Genomic DNA, 19,524 nt, shown 5'->3' on the forward strand with positions numbered 1-19,524 from the left:
ATTGCCTTCCCCTAGTGAGTCTGGTGAACTAAGGGACTAGGGAACTAAGTGACAAGTCCAGGGACATGGCACCCAAGCTTGTCACCTCTGGAAAGACCTTCCAAAGCCATGACTTTTGCCATTTTCTAGAATCTCTCTGGAGAATGAGTGCTTTGGCAGCAGCTGTCCCCTAGATCTCTGGGGCACAATTCTACGGTGGGAACTCCTGGACCAGGCCCCTACCTCCTCCTTTGCTACTTGGGGGCAGCTGGTAGGTACCTTGATCTGCATGCACAGGCGACTGTTCTCAGCCTCTTTGCACCGAAGTTGCGCCTGCAGATGCCCACGCATAGACTCCATGGACTTTGAAAGCTCAGATGCCGTCTTTGCTTGAGCCTTTGGAGAGACAGAAAGTGATGAAGCCAGGATCTGTACCTAGTACAGCACCCACTGTGCTACACTGGCTTGTAAAGAGGTGCAGCTGCTGGGGACTGTACCTTCTCACATTGTATTTCCTGGAGGAGCTCTTCTACCTCCTTATCCTTGTCTTGTAGCATTAACAGCAGGCGCTGGGAGAAAATGTACACGGTCACACTCCTGGAATGGTCAAAGAGGACCAGCCCAGGAAGGACAGAGAATTGTGTTGTGCTTTGACACTGGGGCCCGAGGTCCCACATACCACAGAGACCCATGGAAAGCATCTGACATATATACTAATTGGGTTGGGGTTTTTTTGGTATTGTAGGGGATTGAACACAAGGTCTTACACATGCTACGCAAGTGCTCTACTGAGCTACATCCCCATCTCTTTTTTTTGAGGAGGGAGTAGGGAGGTGTTACTGGGGACTGAACTGACGGGCACTCTACAGACTTACATCTCTAACCCTTTTTATTTTTTATTTGGAGTTAGGGTCTCAGCCTACCAAATCTCTAGGATTATAGGTATCTATCACCACACCCATTTTTTTTGTTTGTTTGTTTTGAGACAGGTCTTGTTACATTGCTCAGACTGGGGGCTGGGGTTGTAGCTCAGTGGTAGAGTGCTTGCCTAGCACACGTGAGGCATTGGGTTCAAACCTCAGCACCATATAAAAATGAAATAAAACATTATGTCCACTACAACTAAAAAATGAATTTTAAAAAAAATTGCTCAAACTGGCCTTAAATTTGCTATCCCCTGCCTCAGCCTCCTGAATAGATGGGATTAAAGACATGTACCACACTACACCAGCTATATAGGCATCTAACTTATTTTTTTTCTTTTTTCTTTTTGGTGGTTCTGGGGATTGAACCCAGGGCCTCACAACAGTCTAGGCAAGTGCTCTACCACTAAATACATCCCTAGCCAATATCTATTTTTTTTCTATATCATTTTTTCTTGGCGGGGGAGGTACCAGGGATTGATCTCAGAGGCACTGAGCCACATCCCTAGCCCCATTTTGTATTTTATTTAGGGACAGAGTCTCACTGAGTTGCATAGCACACCTCACTTTTGCTGAGGATGGCTTTGAACTCACTATTCTCCTGCCACGGCCTCCCAAGCTACTGGGATTACAGGCATGCACCAACTTATTCGGCTCAATATCTATTTTTTGATGGCTTGGAATCCATAATAAAAACGGAAATGTAGGTCTAACAAAACCTAGTGATTTATAAATCACTAGGTTATCCTTATTACCATTCTTCATGTTGGTATCCAGTTTTATAGGTCAAGCTCTCAAGTGATCAACTAGACAAGTCTAGTAGAGCAGCCAGGACAGGGGATGTCAACTCATTTTACAGATAATGAAATCGCCACTCAGAAAAATGCCAGATCAGGAATGCCAAGTTCCTGTGGTCCAGTAGCTCCATGCTTTGGGACCCAGCCCTCTGGTCGCCTGTACCCGTTATGCCGACAGGGGGCAATGGTTACCGCTTTCTCGGAGTCCGCCTCTGCAAGCCTTTTCAGTAGTGCTCCTTGTTGCTCCATTAGTCTCTCGGAATCCTTTAGGGAGGGGCAAGGGGAAAGCCAAGTCAGATCCTACATCCTATTGATTCTTTTCTTTTTCCAAAAACATTTCTAAATTTAGGAGTTAAAAATGATTATTAATACATTCTAAAATAGTGAATGCCAATAAAGTTCAAATTCCCCTGCACCCCCGCTTCAAACCTTACCCCACTATTTTTGTGATGGCTTGGAATCCATAATAATAATAATCAATGAGGGTCTTTCCTGTCCTTTTCTGTGCACTTAAATTTAGCCACAACTAGAGAAATATTATCTTTCTTTAGTCAGGTGGGGGATGGCCTAGTGTATAATTCCATAAAACTAATATGTATTTACGTGTTGCAACCTGATTTTTTTCTCTCCAGTACAGGGGATTGAACCCAGGGGTGCTCTACCCCTAAACTACATCTTTACCCCTTTTTAATTTTGAGGCAAGGTCTCGCTTAATTGTCCAGGCTGCCCTTTAAATTGCCATCCTCTTGCCACAGCATGCTGTATAGCTAGGATTAAAGGTGTATGCCACTACATCTGGCTGCAATGTAACTTTTTGGGGGGGGAGAGGAGGGTATTTGTTTCTGGTACCAGTGATTGAACCCAGGAGCATTCATTCAACCACTGAGCCACATCCCTAACCCAATTTTTATTTTATTTTGAGAGAGGGTTTCACCTAAATTGCTAAGGGCCTTGCTAAATTCTGAGGCTGGCTTTGAATTTGTGATTCTCCTGTCTCAGCCTCCCAAGCAGCTGGGATTATAGGCCTGTGCCCTGTGCCAGGCCACAATGTAATATTTTTTTGTACTGGGGATTGAACCCAGGGGTGCTGAATGACTGAGCCATATTCCTAGCCCTTCTTGTATTTTATTTAGATACAGAGTCTTGCTAAATTGCTGAGGCTGGCTTTCAAATTGCGATCCTCTTAACTTAGGCTCCCATGATTTTTTTAAAGACAGCTTTATTGAGATACAAATTTGCTGCTGGGCATAGTGTCACACCCCTATAATCCCAGTGATTTGGGGGGACTGAAGCAGGAGGATCACAAGTTCAAGGTCAGCCTCAGTAACTTACTGAGGTCCTAAACAATTTAGTGAGACACTGTCTCAATCCAAAAAATAAAAAGGGCTGGGAATATAGATCAGTAGTAAAGCACCCTTGGGTTAAATCTCCAGTACCAAAAAAAAAAAAAAAAAAGGAAAGAAAATTAAAAGGACTGGGGATATAAGCATATAGCTTAGGGATAAAGCACCCTGGGGTTCAATTCCCAGTACCAAAAATAAATAAATAAATAAATTTGAAGATGATTCTATTCATCCATTTAAAATATCCAACATGGTGACTACAGTTAATAATAGTGAATTGTATGCTTAAAATTTGCTAAGAGAACCGAAGTGTTCTCACCACACAAAATGACTGTGTAAGGTGATCATTAATTAGCTTGATTGTGGTATCATTTTACAATGTACATATATATCAAATCATCTCATTGAACACCTTAAACATATACAAAATATATGTGTGTGTGCATTAGAAATTGAATCCAGAGGCATTTAACCCCTAAACCATACTCCTAGACCTTTTTATTATTTATTTAGAGACAGGGTGTCACTAAGTTGCTTAGGGCTTGCTAAATTACTGACACTGGCTTTGAATTCATGATCCTCCTTCCCTCAGGCTCCTGAGTTGTTGGGATTACAAGCATGCGCCATCACACCCGGCTTTACTTACTTTCCAAATATACTTCAACAGGATGTGGGGGAAAAGGTACACTCATACATTGCTAGTGGGAATATAAATTGGTACAATTACTTTGGAAAGCAATATGGAGATTCCTCAGAAAACTTAGAATGGAAGCACCATTCAACTCAATCATTCCACTCCTCTGCATATACCCAAAGGACTTAAGATCAGCATATACAGTGATACAGCCACATCAATGTTTATAATATTTATTTTTTAGTTTTTGGCGGACACAACATCTTTGTTTGTATGTGGTGCTGAGGATCGAACCCAGGGCGCACACATGCCAGGTGAGTGCGCTACTGCTTGAGCCACATCCCCAGCCCCACATCAATGTTTATAGAAGCTCAATTCATGATAGCTAAACTATGGAACCAGTCTAGATGCCCTTCAACAGATGAATGGATAAAGAAAATGTGGTATATATACACAATGGAATATTATCCAGCCATAAAGAATGAAATTATGGCATTTGAAAGTATATAAATAGAACTGGAGAATATCATGCTAAGTGAAATAAGCCAATCCCAAAAAAACAAAAGCCAAATATTCTCTCTGATATATGGATGCCAACACACAATGGGAGGGGGATGGAAGAATAGAAGTTCATTGAATTAGGGTAATGAAGGGAAGGGAGAGAAGATGAGAATAGGAAAGACAGTAGAATGAAATCAGGCATAACTTTCCTATATTCATATATGAATACACAATCAGTGTAACTCCACACCATGTACAACCACAAAAATGGGATGTATACTCCATGGATGTAATAATATATCAAAATGTACTCTACTGGGGCTGGGGTTGTGGCTCAGTGGTAGGTAGAGTGCTTGCCTAGCGTGGGTGAGGCACTGAGTTTGGTTCACAACACTGCATATAAATAAATAAATAAAATAAAGGTCAATCAACAACTAAAAAAATTAAAATTAAAAAAACAAACAAACAAAAATTCTACTGTCATGTATATCTAAAAAAAACTAATAAAAAAGGACCAGGGCTGCCCAAGCCCTTTGGAGAGCATATCTCACCAAACACACACACAGACACACAGACACAGACACACAGACAGACAGACACACAAACACAAATAAAAAACCTTAACAAAGTCAGAAAGAGTAAATAAAGTATGCAAAATTCAATGACTTTTGGTATATTATTAACTTTTTAAATGTTTAAATTTTTGGTAAAGTATCAACATAAAACTTTCTATTTTAATCAGTTTTTAAAAATTTCTTCTTAGTTGTAGGTGGACACAATATCTTTGTTTTATTTATTTTATGTGGTGCTGAGGATCGAACCCAGTGCCTCACACATGCGAGGTAAGCGCTCAACCACTAAGCTACAACCCCAGCCCCAATCAGAACTATTTTTAATTGCACAATTCACTGACTCTTTTTGTGGGGCGGGTACAGGGATTGAACTCAGGGGCACTGGACCACTGAGCCACATCCCCAGCCCTATTTTGTATTTTACTTATAGAAATAGGGTCTCACTGAGTTGCTTAATGCCTTGGTTTTGCTGAGGCTGGCTTTGAACTCATGATCCTTCTGCCTCAGCCTCCTGAGAGCTGGGATTACAGGCATGCACCACTGTGCCTGGCTCACTTACATTTGATACTCTCAAAATATTATACAAACATCGCCCATATCAGAAGGGTGGGAGGGAAAGAGAGGGCAGGGGATTAGCAAGAACAGTGGAATGTGATGGACATCATTATCCAAAGTACATGTAATGAAGACTCAAATTGGCCAACATACTTTATATACAGAGGTATGAAAAATTGTGGTATATATGTGTAATAAGAATTGCAATGCAAAAAAAAAAAGTACATGTATAATGGCATGAATTGGCATGAACGTACTTTATATACAAAGATATGAAAAACTGTGCTCTATAAGTGTAATAAGAATTGTTATGCATTCCGCTGTCATGTATTTTAAAAAGTGTAAAAAAGGGGCTGGGGATGTGGCTCAAGTGGTAGCGCGCTCGCCTGACATGCGTGCGGCCTGGGTTCGATCCTCAGCACCACATACCAACAAAGATGTTGTGTCTGCTGATAACTAATAAATATTTTTAAAAAATTCTCTCTCTCTAAAAAAAAAAAAATGTTAAAAAAGTATGTAAAAAAAAAAACATCGCCCATATCTAGTTCTGCTTTTATCACCCCACAAAGAAACCCTGTACTATTAAGCCCTAGCCCCTGGGAACCATTATAACCTGCTTTCTGCCTTTCATCTGTCCTTGAATTTTTAACTTCTCTGTCTCTGTCGTTGCTTCTTTTTCTGTGTGTGTGGAGTTGGGAGGGGGACATACCAGGAATCGAAGCCAGTGCCTTAGGTTCCCTTAGCAAGTGCTCTACCACTGGGCTACACCCCCAGCTCCCTATCTTTTTCTGAGATGAGGTTTCACAGCATTGCTCAGGTCAGCCTCGAACTAACAATCCTCTTGCTTCAGCTTCCTGCATCGTTGGGATACCACTATACCTGCCCATTCTCAGCCTTTTTATTTTATTTTGAGATAGGATCTCACTAAGTTGACAAGGGTGGCTTCGAACCTGTGATTCTCCTGCCTCAGTCTCCTAAATTGCTGGGATTATAGGTATGCGCAACTGCACCTGGCTGCATTTTTAACTTCTGTTCACAGTCTGGGCAATAAGGCTGCTCCTATGTTTAGTAACACTGTGACAATGAACATCATTAAGCGTCTTTAGGAGCTTCTCCATGGTTGGCAGAGTCAGAAGGTCTGGGATTTGTGGCTGAAATGCCCCACAAAATGCCTGCACCAACTTATAGTCAGGCTGTGAGCATCCTGGCTTCCCCACATGCAGCAGCCCCAGACTGTAACCAAGGTCTTTGCCAACACCATACCTGTTTGAATTTGCTTATTTCTAATTACCAGCAAGTCTCAGCATCTTCTCATATGCCTATTAGGCATCGGATTTCCTCTGCCCTCAATTGCCCACTCTCACCCTTGCCCATCTTTTCTCTGGATGGATTTGTGTGTGTCTCTATTCTTTCCTGGCACCTAAACCAAGTATCCCCTTGAAGGGGATTTGCCTCTTTTCTCCCTCAGTCCCACAGTTCCCCTTCACAAACCAAGAGAAAAAAAGGGCTCTCTGTCTCCCAATTTCCTGAGGATCTAGAAGGCAGAGGATAGCACTGAGTTTCTCTAGCAACAAGAAGAGACAAGAGAACACAGACAAAAGCCTTGGCCAGGGACCCAGAGCCTGAAGCTGCTGTCCCTGCCCTCTAGGCAGCTAGAGGGACACTAAAAGAGTTACCAACTCTCCTGCAACCCTGTGTGCACAGACTCACTGAAGTACTCTACCCTAAGAGGCACCATCGTCACTACCTCAGACGAGGAGGCAGAGAGTGGAAGAAATGAAGGCAAGTTGGCCAAGGTCACCTAGCTGGAAATGGCAGAGCTGAACCCTGAGGCTGACTTGGACTCCAGAGCTAGAGCAGCTCCCCAACACAATGAGCACTCCCTAGTAAACCCGAGATAGGGTGAGGGCTTGGGGAATGGAGAGATTGTATTATAGAATCCAAGTAGGCACAAGGACATGAGCCTGGACAGAATAGGGAACATGTTTTGCTGGGTGGAAATTTAAACTAATTGACACTTCTTCAATTGGCAATGGACTCCGGGGTAATAGAGGTTAAGAAGTCAAAAAAGGAGAAAAGGATTAAGTTTTCTGTAGGAACCAGTCCAGACAAATGCAGCAGCACCAGTATGCCCCAGCAAAGATACACATCCCCATCCAAACATCCACATAACTCTCACACAAAGATTATGTGCCCATTTTATAGGTTTGAAAACTAAGGCCCAGAGAGGTACTAAGAATCACCTGTCTGAGCTTACTGAGCCAATAAAACAGGTAGAACTATTTTAGAACTATTTAGAACTAATTTGGTCCTAACTAGAAATTCTCCAGTAAACCAAGATAGTGTACATGAACATTATTTTTGATAGCAAACAACTGAAAATATAAGTGTCCATCTTCAAAAGAAGGGACTGGACACAGTGGCACACACCTGTAATTCCAGCAGCTCGAGAGGCTGAGCAGGAGGATCCACAAGTTCAAAGCCAGCCTCTGCAACTTATTAGCAAGGTCCTAAGCAACTTAGTGAGAGTCTGCCACAAAATAAAAACTAAAAAAGAGCTGGGGATATGGCTCAGTGGTTAAGTGCCTCTGGGATCAACCCCTGGTATTAAAAAAAAGAAGAAGAAGAAGAAGGGATAAATAAACTGTGGTAGAGTTGTAAAACTGAATATAGCAGTGAAGATTCATAACATTAGGACTCAGGATATAAATGATCTCATAAAATTATTGTTGAGTAAACAAAACAAACTCAAAAGAACACATATGCAACAATATCATTTACATTGTTATAAAATATGCTAAATAACATGTTGCTTTGGGATACATATATGAGTAAAAACTATCAAATTCAAGATCAAGGTTCCCCCTAAGGAGAGGGAGATAAGATTATCACAAAAGGAGACAAAAAGGAATCTGACCATGTGGACAAGGTTTTATTTTGAAAATAAGGCAGTATCCCACTTTATATTAGTTATTTTATATATTAACTTAAAAAAGAAAGTTTGACAATGTTAAAAAGGAAGGAAGAAAGAAAACAAGCTAAAGAAATGTCATTTCAGGGGCTGGGGTTGTAGCTCAGCAGTAGAGCGCTTTCCTAGCACATGTGAGTCTCTGGGTTTGATCCTCAGCACCACATAAATAAATAAAATAAAGGTACTGTATCCATCTACAACTTCAAAAAAAGAAAAAAAAGAAATGTCATTTCATTAGCACTGGTATTTTGAGACCCTTGGCATCCTTCCCTTTGAATCAAACGGGAAGACAACTACTTATTCTAGCAGTCTTTTGAGAAATGTTTGCTGGGCTGAGGGTATAGAAGTAGAAGAGCTACGCCCATTTCATAGGCTATTTCCATTTATGCTTGCCTAGTACTCGCAAGGCCCTGGGTTTAATACCTAGCATGCAAAAAAAGAAAAGAAAAAAGAATGAATGCTAAAATATTCACAATAGCCAAGATCTGGAATCTATCTAAATATCTATCAATGGTTGAATGGATAAGGTAAATGTGTATACAATGGAATACTAACTAGCCTTAAAAAATAAATAAATAAAGGAAATCCTGACACTTCTGACAACATGGACAAACCCAGAGGACATTAAATGAAATAAACCAGGCACAGAAAGACAAATACTACATGATCTCACTTATGAATGGAATCTCAGAAAGGCAAATTTACAGAAGCAGAGAGAAGAAAAGTGATGGCCATGGGCTGGAGTGGGGACTAGGAGAGAGACTGTGCAAAAGATACAAAATTCAGTTAAGTGGAATAAGTTCAAGAGCTCTATTATACAACATAGTAATTAGTAACGATGGGTTGCATGCTAGAAAATTGCTAAGACTAGATTTAAGTGCTCTCACCACAAATAAATGGTAACACATGTTAATTAGCTTGATTTAGCCCTTTCACAATGTACACCTATTTCAAAATATCACATTGTATGTTATTAATACATACAATTTTATTCATGAATTTAGAAAATGAGACAGCCCAGTGTAAAGCACTTGCCCAGCATGCTCAAGGCCCTGGGTTAGACTCCTACAACCTGCCTCCCACACACACCAAAATGAGTTTCAGAGGACATCTCTCTGAAAACAGTGACACCACCCAATGTGTGGCCACCAGTCATTAGTTATACTGCTACTTAACAAAAAAATGCAGATCTGGCTTTCTTTCCTCTGCCCCATGACCCCTGCAATGAAGCAACTCATCATCATCTTTCTGAATTTCAAGAACTATGCTCCTGGCCTGGCTTCAACAGCAGCCATAGTGGCACCTGCCTATAGGGCATCAAGAACTTCACACAATTTCATTAGATCTCTCCCAGGCCCTGTCAGCTCCTTGTTTTTTCTCGGGGGGTGGGGTGGGGGGAATTGAACTCAGGTCTTGGCACTTGCTAGCCAAGCCCTCTACCATTGAGCTATATTACTAGCCCTTTTACAATTTTGAGATAGGACCTCACTAAGTTAACCAGGCTGGCCTCAAATTTGTGATCCTCATGCCTCAGCCTCCCAAGGAGTTGGGAATACAGGTGTATGCCACTGTGCCATGTTTCTGCTTTTTTATTTTGCCATTCTGGAGACAGAACCTAGGATCTTGAGCACAGAAAGCAAGTACTCTACCACTGATCTATATCCCAGCCCTGTAGTATCTTTATTTTTTTTGCTCTTTTAGTATTGGGAATTTAATCAAGAAGCATTTAACTACTTAGCCATATTCCCAGCCCTTTTGATTTGATTTGATTTTTTTATTTTGAGACAGGGTCTCACTAAGTTGCTGAGGTTATCCTTAAACCTGCAATCCTCCTGCCTCAGCTTCCTGAGCTCCTGGGATTACAGGCATGTGCCACCACACCTGGCCAGTAGAATCTTCTTTTTATAGTAGTATCCTCTTGGGAAGCCAGGCAGGTGGTGCTAATGGGTGCAGCAGAGGCCAGGAGCTCACCTCTTTGCAGTGCTGTTCCCTCAGCAGGTCTCGGAGGGTGCGGTTGGTCTCCTCGAACGTGCTCAGCTTCTGCAGGAGCAGTTCCTTCTGCCTCGTTAGGGTGTTGATGTCCGTGCAGGTCATTTGTTTCTCCTGGAAGAAAGCACATCTTACACAGTGCAGGAGAAGGGACTCTAGAGGTGCCGGCACCAAGAAGCCCAGGCAAGAGAATCTGGGCCAAGGGGATCAAGGGCAGGCTTACTGGATGAGGCAGGCCTGCGGAGGCAAGAGGTGTAGTAGACCTCAGTGTGGGTAAGTGTGGTGAGGGCGGGCTTCGCAGAGGAGACAAGGGAGGATGATGACACCTGGTGGCTGACACTTGCAGGAATCAACAGCATGCCTTGACTCACTGTGATCCCAGGCAACCCATGATGAGATCTCCTCAGAGGCCCTGGCCACCAGAGGTCATCTTCCAGGGTCAAGGCCCAGGAAGTGAGAGTAGGGGGTGGGGGCAGGGGAGTTAAGTGTACCCTTCCCCCATCCTGGAGATGTCATAAAGTCAGTCTGATGACTACGTAAAGCCCCAACCCCAGCCTGGCCCCCACCCACTGGGTCCAGACCCAGACCTTGTGCCTGCCACCTACTGTCTTCAGTTTCCCGATGGTATCCTTCAGGGCCATGACTTGCTTAGCGGCGGCAGCTCCATCCATTTCAGCCTCAACCAGCTTGGACATGAGGCACTCCTTCTCCTGCTGGAGGTGTTTCTTCTGAAGCCTGGGGCCAGAAAGGCAGGGTTTCGTGAGCCCTTGCAGGCCCTGCCTGCCCAGAGCTCTGAGACCCGCCTCACAATGCACTGTGAGGCTCCCCTCCTGCCAAGAAAGAATGGGGGAGGGGACAGGGGTGGCCCTTCTGGCACCAATGGCTTTCCAGAAAGATGAGGGCCAGGATTCACATCTGCCTGAGCACCAGACACACTCTCCAACACCAGGGAACATTATGGCCAACCACCATAGTTGCCACTGCCATGGCTTCCTAACCATCATCTTCAGAGCTGTGTTTTTTCTTTTTTTTTCCAGTATTGGGGGTTGAATCCAGGGGTACTCTACAACTGAGCAACATCCCCTTTTTAATTTTTTGAGATAGGATCTCACCGAGTTGCTAAGGCTGGCCTGGAACTTTCAATCCTGCTGCTTCAGGATTTGCTGGGATGACAGTTGTGGCCACTATGCCTGGCAGTATCTGCTTTGAGCTCTCTCCCATCCACCCTCCACACCAGAACAGAGCCTGGTCACAACATTACCCTGCTTTTATTTTATTTTTTTAGTATTAAAAATATTTTTTATTGACTGAAGCTGATCAGTTCTCTTAGAAGGGACCCAGAGCACACATATTCTTTAAAAAATAAAATTACTTAACAATTTAAAATGGAAGTGTTTTAGTCTTTAATATAAAAAAAATTTCATGAAACTTGGTCTTCCAGCAAGCTTTTGAGTTACAAACCCAGACAAGACAGGGGCTCTGCTGGCTTAGGACAGACGGTTACCCTGCTTTTAAAACCTTTCCAAGGCTCCCAAAGTAATCCCAAATGTTTCAAAGTAATCCCAAATGCCTTACAGTGGCCACTAAGTATGGGCCCCTGCCATCCCAGTGGCATCCCTTGCCCTCCACCCACCATGTCTGGCCTGCTTTCCATCTCACAGGGGTAAATGGCTCCTTCCATGAGATATTTCCATCATCTACTTTCCTTCCCCATTCCTACCTGAATAAATTAACCCCCTAGTAGGACTCCTCTTCCAGATCATTTTTTCAAGGAGTTCCCTGAATATAGAGTCTCTCTGTTGGGCCCTCCTTTTCCTCACAGTATGAATCACATGTGGTCAGCTCTGACTGTTGAACAGGCTCCAACACAAGTACAGCACCCAAGCCCACTGCCTCCTGTTGAGTACCTCTCACTCCCAGGGTTTGGGGCACCTGGAAGGAAGAAGTCACTCCCTTGGGGTAGGGCAGAGCGGGTGTCACCTTACATGGTGAAGTCCTTCTCCTCCTTGATGCGTTCAATGTTGTGTCTGAGCACTGTGTTCTCATGCTCTGTCTCCGCTAGTTCGTGGGCCACCTCTTCTAATTCTTCTTTCCGTTCCTCCAGGAACCTTTTTGCCATCTGGCGCTCACCCTTCTGCATCTTGACCTGTGCAGGGGTACACAGGCAGGGGCCACTGAGGACAGGCTCTCTCTTGATACCACATTGCTAGGCCCAAACTAATGCCTCTCTAGTTAAGAGCACATGGATGCGGTATGGGGGTCTCATGGGATTTAGAGAGCAGTCAATGAATTATCACAAACTCTCCCAGAAGATGCTATTCCTCTCATTTTGTGGATGAGGAAACTGAGTGACCTGCTGGTTGGGGATGGAGTTAGGTTGCAACAGTGGTTCAGCTGACGTAATACAGAGGACAGACGTCACAAAAAGGCCACTGCACAGTAGGCTACAGGGGCAAGCAGGCCTGTTGCCAAGCAGCCAGCCCTAGGTTCTCTGGGAAGGTCCCTGGACCATGAGCATAGAGTTGAACCTGAACACAGGTCAAGTCAGCAGCCAGGACCTGGCTTCCAATATCAGCCCCACCAACTTCCTGGATAGGGACCTTAGACATTCAGAGTTCTGTTTCCCCAAGGACAGCTCTGCAAACTTCCTTTGTCTCCCTGGGCCTTTTCTTTTTTCAACTTTATAGGCTGTCCACATTAAGCATTACACAAGCTAAGTGCTCCACAAAGCCATTTTGTGGGAATCCAGGTGGACCCACAACTCCTCCTCAGGTGGAGCCTTGTGACATCCAGGACAGTGTTACTGAGGGTAAGAGGCCTATTAAGAGGCAGCTTGAGTAGCCAAGTCCACTAGTAACCAGCCTGGGCTGCCTCCACAGTCCTAGGGGCACTAGCTGTCCTACTCCCTCACCTCCCTTACCTCAGACTTGAGGCAACCAACCGCGTTCATTAGACTGTCAATCTTCTTATCATAGTGGTTCATTTTACAGTGACCCGAGTCGTCATCTTCGGTAGAGAGATCACTTAAGCGCATCACTGAGACCAGCTTTTCTGAAGATGGAGGTGTGATCTCCAGGCAATGAGGTGGAGTCTAGTGTCAAGGAGGAGAGACGCGTGAGCTCCCAAGTCCAAACCTCAGCAGCATTTCCAGCGCAGCTATTTGTTCACTGGAGATTTGTCAACTGCTGAAGCAGGAAGATCTAAAACAGCTCTAAGCCAGCCCCCAGGGTCCTGCCTTAGAAGACCACCACTCCACACTTTCCCCATGGAACATTACCCACCCACTTCTAAAAGTTCTTTTCAAAGAATTTCTAACATCAAAAGAAACAGCTTAGGTTAGAATGTTAAGTTTAAGACAAAGAAATTCAGGTGTGTTTGGCACATGTTTGTAATGCTAGCTACTCAGGAGGCGGGGGCAGAGGACTGTTTGAGGCCAGCCTGGGCAACAGAGAGAGACCCAGTCTTAAAAGAGAAAAGAGATATGGTTATATTTAAAGTATTTTCCCGATGTGACAAATACTTTAAAAATATATAACATAGCCAGGAAAGTTATCACATATCTACAAATCCAGCTACTCAGAAGGCTGAGCATCACAAGTCTGAAGCTAGTTTGGGCAATTTAGCAAGATCTTGTCACAAAATAAAATTGAAAAAAGAATTGGGGATGTAGTTCAGCGGTAGAGCACTTGCCTAGCTTGTGTGAAGCCCTGGGTTCAATACCCAATACTGAAAAAAAAAAAAAAAAAAAATCAGTATAAAAAGTGTTTTAAGAAAATACATGTACACCTCAGAAAAGCCAATGCAAAGCTGTATGACACTTTGCTTTTAGGACTCTGGAAAGAAAAATATAATCTGGTGGTCAGGTTTTTCATGGGTTTTTAACCCTGAATTTTACTCTCTCAATCTATAAATTTATTCTGATGTATTATATCATTTCTCAATATTTATACAATTACACTGAGATGGCAAACCTAATGTGCCAACCTCCAGGGGGAAATGATGACCATCAGGAATAAAAAGAAGTTCAATAAGATGTAATTGTGACATGAGTACTCCTATTGAGTATAATTAATAAAGAGCATGTGCTTCTATTTCTTTTTTATCTTTTCTTTGTGGTGCTGGGGATTGAACCTGGGGCTTTGTGCATGCAAGGATTGAACCTAGGGCCTTGTGCATGCAAGGCAAGCACTCTACCAACTGAGCTATATCCCCACAGTCCTTGTGCTTCTATTTCTGGGGAGTTATTAACAATACTAAATTAAGACTGATGGGGGCTGGGGTTGTGGATCAGTGGTAGAGTGATCACCTACCACATGTGAGGCCTTGGGTTCGATCCTCAGCACCACATATAAATAAATAAATAAATAAATAAATAAATAAATAAATAAATAAAGGTATTGTGTTGTCCAACTACAACTAAAAAAATAAATATTAAAAAAAAAAAGGGGGGGTGCTGGGGATGTGGCTCAAGCGGTAGCGCGCTCGCCTGGCATGTGTGCGGCCTGGGTTCGATCCTCAGCACCACATACAAAACAAAGATGTTGTGTCCACCGAGAACTAAAAAATAAATATTTAAATTCTCTCTTTCCCTCTCTCTCTTTAAAAAAAAAAAAAAAAAAAGACTGAGCTGGGCATGGTGGTGCTCACCTGTAATCCCAGTGGCTCAGGAGACTGAGGCAGGAGGATCATGAGTTCAAGGTCAGTCTCAGCTATTTAGGCCCTAAGCAACTCAACAAGACCCTGTCTCTAAATAAAATATAAAAAAGGAAGGGCGGTGGATGTGGCTCAGTGTTAGTTAAGTGCCCCTGGTTTTGATCCCTGATACCAAAAAAAAAGAGAACACTAGGACTGAGCCAGGACCTGTAGCACATGCCTATAAACATAGGAACTAGAGAAGCTGAGGAAAGAGGATCTTTTTTTTTTTTTTTTAATATTTATTTTTTAGTTTTCGGCGGACACAACATCTTTGTTTGTATGTGGTGCTGAGGATCAAACCCGGGCCGCACGCATGCTAGGCAAGCGCGCTACCACTTGAGCCACATCCCCAGCCCCACAAGAGGATCTTTTAAGTTCAAGGCCAGCTCCAGCAATTTACTGAGACCTCACCAACATACCAAGACCCTATCTCAAATAAAAATAAAAGGGCTGGGATTGTGGCTCAGCGGTAGACCGTTTGCCTAGCATGTGCAAGGCCCTGGGTTCAATCCTCAGCACTACATAAAAATAAATAAAATAAAGGTATTGTGTCTAACTACAACTAAAAAATAAATAAATAAATAAAAAGGACTGAGGCCAGGCAAGGTGGCTCATGCCTGAAAGCCCAGTGGTTCGAGAGGCTAAGGCAGAAGGATCACAAATTCAAACCAGCCTCAGCAAAAGGTGCTAAGCAACTCAGTGAGATCCTGTCTAAATAAAATACAAAATGGGGCTGGGGATGTGGTTTAGTGGTCGAGTGTCCCTGAGTTCAATCTCCAGTACCAAAACAAAACAGGACTGGGGATGTAGCTCAGTGGTAAAACACCCCTGGGTTCAACCCCCAGTATTTCCCCCACCAAAAAAAAAGAATACCAAGACTGAAATGGGTATAGCGGTTCTCGCATGTAATCCTGGCTGCTCAGGAGACTGTGGCAGGAGGATTGCAAATCTTATGGCAGCTTGGGCAATTTAGCAAGACCCTGTATCAAAAAAAAAAATTTTTGTGGTCTTAGTCATGTATCCTTTTTTTTTTTTTTTTTTAAGAGAGAATTTTTTAATATTTATTTTTTAGTTTTCGGCGGACACAACATCTTTGTATGTGGTGCTGAGGATCGAATCCGGGCCGCACGCATGCCAGGCAAGCGCGCTACCACTTGAGCCACATCCCCAGCCCCTTAATCATGTATCCTTGTTATGATCTTATATAAATGTTAAAAGTGATATTCACATTATTCGGAAATTTTAAATTTGTTCTTAATCAAAGTAACATATGCATATAGTTTTTAAACTCCGATGATGGTGGGACTTTCAGATATATATCAAATTTTTTAAAAAAGGCTGGAGATGTAACTCAGAGGTACAGTACTTGCCTAGCATTGCAAGAGGCCAAGTTCAATCCCCAATACTGAAGGGGGAAAAAAAAAAAGAATACTGAGATTATGCCTGGAGTTCCAGCTAGTCAGGAGGCTGAGGCAGGAGGATAGTATGAGGTTAAGACTTTAAAGGCCAGTCTGGAAAACATAACTACATCCCTTCTCAAAACAACAACAACAACAAAAAAATACTGAGTTTCTTAACTGTTTTCAAACAACTTTTACAAATATTATCTTTATTCTTTAGGAGAAGATATGGCAAATATACCTTCATAATCACAGATTAGATTAAAATTTATAAGTTTGTCAAGTTTTCCCTTGATATTGAGAATCCCATCACTATTATCATGTACATGTAAATAAAGGTGTTTCTTTCCTAGTGTTTAAAAAAAAAAAAAAGAATACCAAGACCATGAGTCAATATTTAAATTCAAGGCAAGGATAGAGATATATGTATAAGAAAAAAAACATTGGTTCAAAACACAATGGTACAAATGCACATACAATGGAAAGCTGTCTTTAAAAATAAAGGGCATGGCTGGGGCTCAGCACTGGGGCTCAGCGCTGGGGCTCAGTGCTGGAGTGCTTGCTTAGCACAGGTGAGGCATTGGGTTCAATCCTCAGCACCACAGAAAGAAAGGCGGGGGGCGGGGGGAGAAAGAAAGAAAGGTTAAATAATAATAATAATAATGTGCAGTTGCTTGCTTTGTCATCAAAATAAAATTTGAACAATACAGAGAAGATTAGCATGGCCTCTGTGCAAGGATGACACACAACTTTGAGAAGTGTTTCATATTTTTAAAAAATTCATATAAAATAAAAATAATATGCAATGATGGGATACAGTGGCACATGCCTGTAGTTCTAGCTATCTGAGAGGCTGAGGCAGGAGGAGCACCTTCAGCCCAAGGGTTGAGATCAGCCTGCCAACACAGTGAGACATTGTCTCAGGAAAAAAACACAGTGTGTAATCATGAATGAAGTATGACCCCACTCTTTCATTTTTTTGGTACTGGGGAATGAATCCAGGAGCACTTAACCATTGATTTGCTCACATCCCCAGCCTTCTTTTGAATTTTATTTAGAGACAGGGTCTTGCTGAGTTGCTTAGGGTGTTTCACTAAGTTGCTGAGGCTGGCTTTGAACTCGCAATCCTCCTGCCTCAGCCTCCAAAACCATGTTCACCACCACACCTAGCTGATCCAATTCTTTCTAAAAGCAAAAAGAGTAAGTATACCAGCCAGATAATGTGGCGCACACCTGTAATCTCAGTGACTCAGGAGGCTGATGCAGGAGGACCAAGGCCAACCTCTTTGTGAGACCCTAAGCACTTAGCGAGACCCTGTCTCAAAATAAAATAGCTAGGCATATAGCTCCATGGTAAAGGGCCCCTGGTTTCAATTCCCTAGTACCAAAAAAAAAAAAAAAAAGATTATTCCTAAGAAAAGATCAGGAAGGGGCTGGGGTTGTGGCTCAGCAGTAGGGCACTCGCCTAGCATGTGCCAGGCGCTGGGTTCGAGCCTCAGCACCACATAAAAATAAAAAATAAAGGCATTGTGTCCAGCTACAACTAACACAAAATATTAAAAAAAAAAAAAAAAAATCAGGAAAATTTCAGACAGTGTAACTACAACTCTATTTTAAAAACCAATAATAGGGGGCCAGGGTTGTAGATCACGGGTAGAGTACTTGCCTAGCATGTGTGAGGCACTGGGTTCAATCCCTGGCACCACATAACAATAAAAACAAATAAAATAAAAGGTATTGTGTCCATATACAACTAAGCAAATATATAAATAATAATAATAGGGCTGGGGGTGTAGCTCAGTGGTAGAGCACTTGCCTAGCACATGTGAGGCACTGGGTTCAATCCCCAGCATCACATAAAAATAAATAAATAAAATAAAGGTACTGTGTCCATCTACAACTAAAAATATTTAAAAATATGGGCTGGGGATGTAGCTCAGTTGTAGAGCACTTGCCTAACATGTGTGACACCCTTGTTTAATCCCTAAGCACTATAAAACAACAACAAAATCATGCATAGGATAAAATACGATAGTAAATGAACCAGGGCAATTGCTTCTTTTGGGGTGACAGGAAGGCAGTGATAGGAACAAGCTAATGGGCAAATTCCAGAAAGCAGGGGCTGGCTGCACAGGTGAATTTGGCTTGGAATGGTACATCAAGCAATATGCTTGGAATGTGCAGGCTCCCCTGTAGTTTTCAACAAAAACTTTTTACATAACAGTAACCAGTCTGAATAGAAGAATTACAGGTGTTTGTTTATTTTTCTATGTCCTCAAATTCAATAATGGGGCAAAGAAAAATCCTAGATCTCCATTCTCCCAAAGACAATAACTGGGGGGTAGAGCTCAGTGGTGGAGCATGTGGTAAGCATGGACAGCCCTCTGGGTTGGATCCTTAGCACCAAAAAAAAAAGAAATTCAAACAAGAATCCCACACACACAGAGAAAATTCTAGTCTCCATTTCCAGCTCTACCCTCAAACTTCTACCTCCTGGGATCGTTTTCCTTTTGTTCATAATGGAAAAGGTCAGGTAAGGGCTTCCCAGGAACACATGCAGCCACAGGGGAATGGAAAAGGGCAGATCCAAAAGGGAAAGCAGGAAAGACAGTCACTGTTTGAGCTTGGACAAGTCACCTTTCTGGACTCTTAAGTTCTAGGATTCTGTGGCCACAGAACTGGAGTCATGATTGAGCTTTCCAGAGGGGGCCATCATTCCTAGCAAACCATGTCAACAGGAAGTCAATTTTCTCAGGCAGCAACATCTTTTTAATGAATACTTTTAAAACTACCAAGTCTTTTCATTTTTTTAAAAGGCATTTTTGCTGGGCATGGTAGAACATGCCTGTGATCCCAGTAACTCAAAAGGCTGAGGTACGAGGATCACAGGTTCAAGGCCAGCTCAGCAACTCAGTAAGGTCCTAAGCAACTTAGGGAGACCTTGTCTCAAAATAAAAAATAAAAATAAAAAGGGCTGGGGATGTGGCTTAGTGGTTAAGCATCCCTGGGTTCAATCCCCAGTATCAGATAAGTAAATAAATGGCATATTTATTTATTTATTTACCTGTTTAGTTATTTCAGTGCTGGAGTTGAACCCAGGCCCTCAAGCACACTGGACAAACTCCCCTCCAAAGAGCCACATCCCTGATCCCTAAAAAGGCATTT

At 42.6% G+C, this 19,524-nt stretch overlaps 1 protein-coding gene and 1 non-coding gene across 16 annotated transcripts in view; one reads left to right on the forward strand and one right to left on the reverse strand.

The window, feature by feature from the left end:
• Odf2 (outer dense fiber of sperm tails 2) overlaps window positions 1-19,524 on the reverse strand; it is a 39,096-nt gene that overhangs the window by 12,577 nt on the left and 6,995 nt on the right. For 14 of the 15 annotated variants that reach the window (XM_048812954.1, XM_015497498.2, XM_048812956.1 and 11 more), the window contains 7 exons: window positions 13,185-13,355; window positions 12,250-12,410; window positions 10,870-10,999; window positions 10,247-10,378; window positions 1,892-1,963; window positions 477-548; window positions 259-375 (listed from right to left, as the gene is read on the reverse strand). In XM_048812954.1, the coding sequence (XP_048668911.1) occupies window positions 259-375; window positions 477-548; window positions 1,892-1,963; window positions 10,247-10,378; window positions 10,870-10,999; window positions 12,250-12,410; window positions 13,185-13,355 (855 nt within the window). The remainder of the gene's footprint in view (window positions 1-258; window positions 376-476; window positions 549-1,891; window positions 1,964-10,246; window positions 10,379-10,869; window positions 11,000-12,249; window positions 12,411-13,184; window positions 13,356-19,524) is intronic. The other variant, XM_015497496.2, reaches the window with a different exon arrangement.
• Window positions 17,030-17,132, forward strand: LOC125619679. Its single transcript, XR_007351221.1, has one exon. It is a non-coding gene; the product is annotated as a U6 spliceosomal RNA (small nuclear RNA).

Source organism: Marmota marmota, unplaced genomic scaffold (genome assembly GCF_001458135.2).
Source record: "Marmota marmota marmota unplaced genomic scaffold, marMar, whole genome shotgun sequence".
In the NCBI taxonomy this organism is placed as follows: domain Eukaryota; kingdom Metazoa; phylum Chordata; class Mammalia; order Rodentia; family Sciuridae; genus Marmota; species Marmota marmota.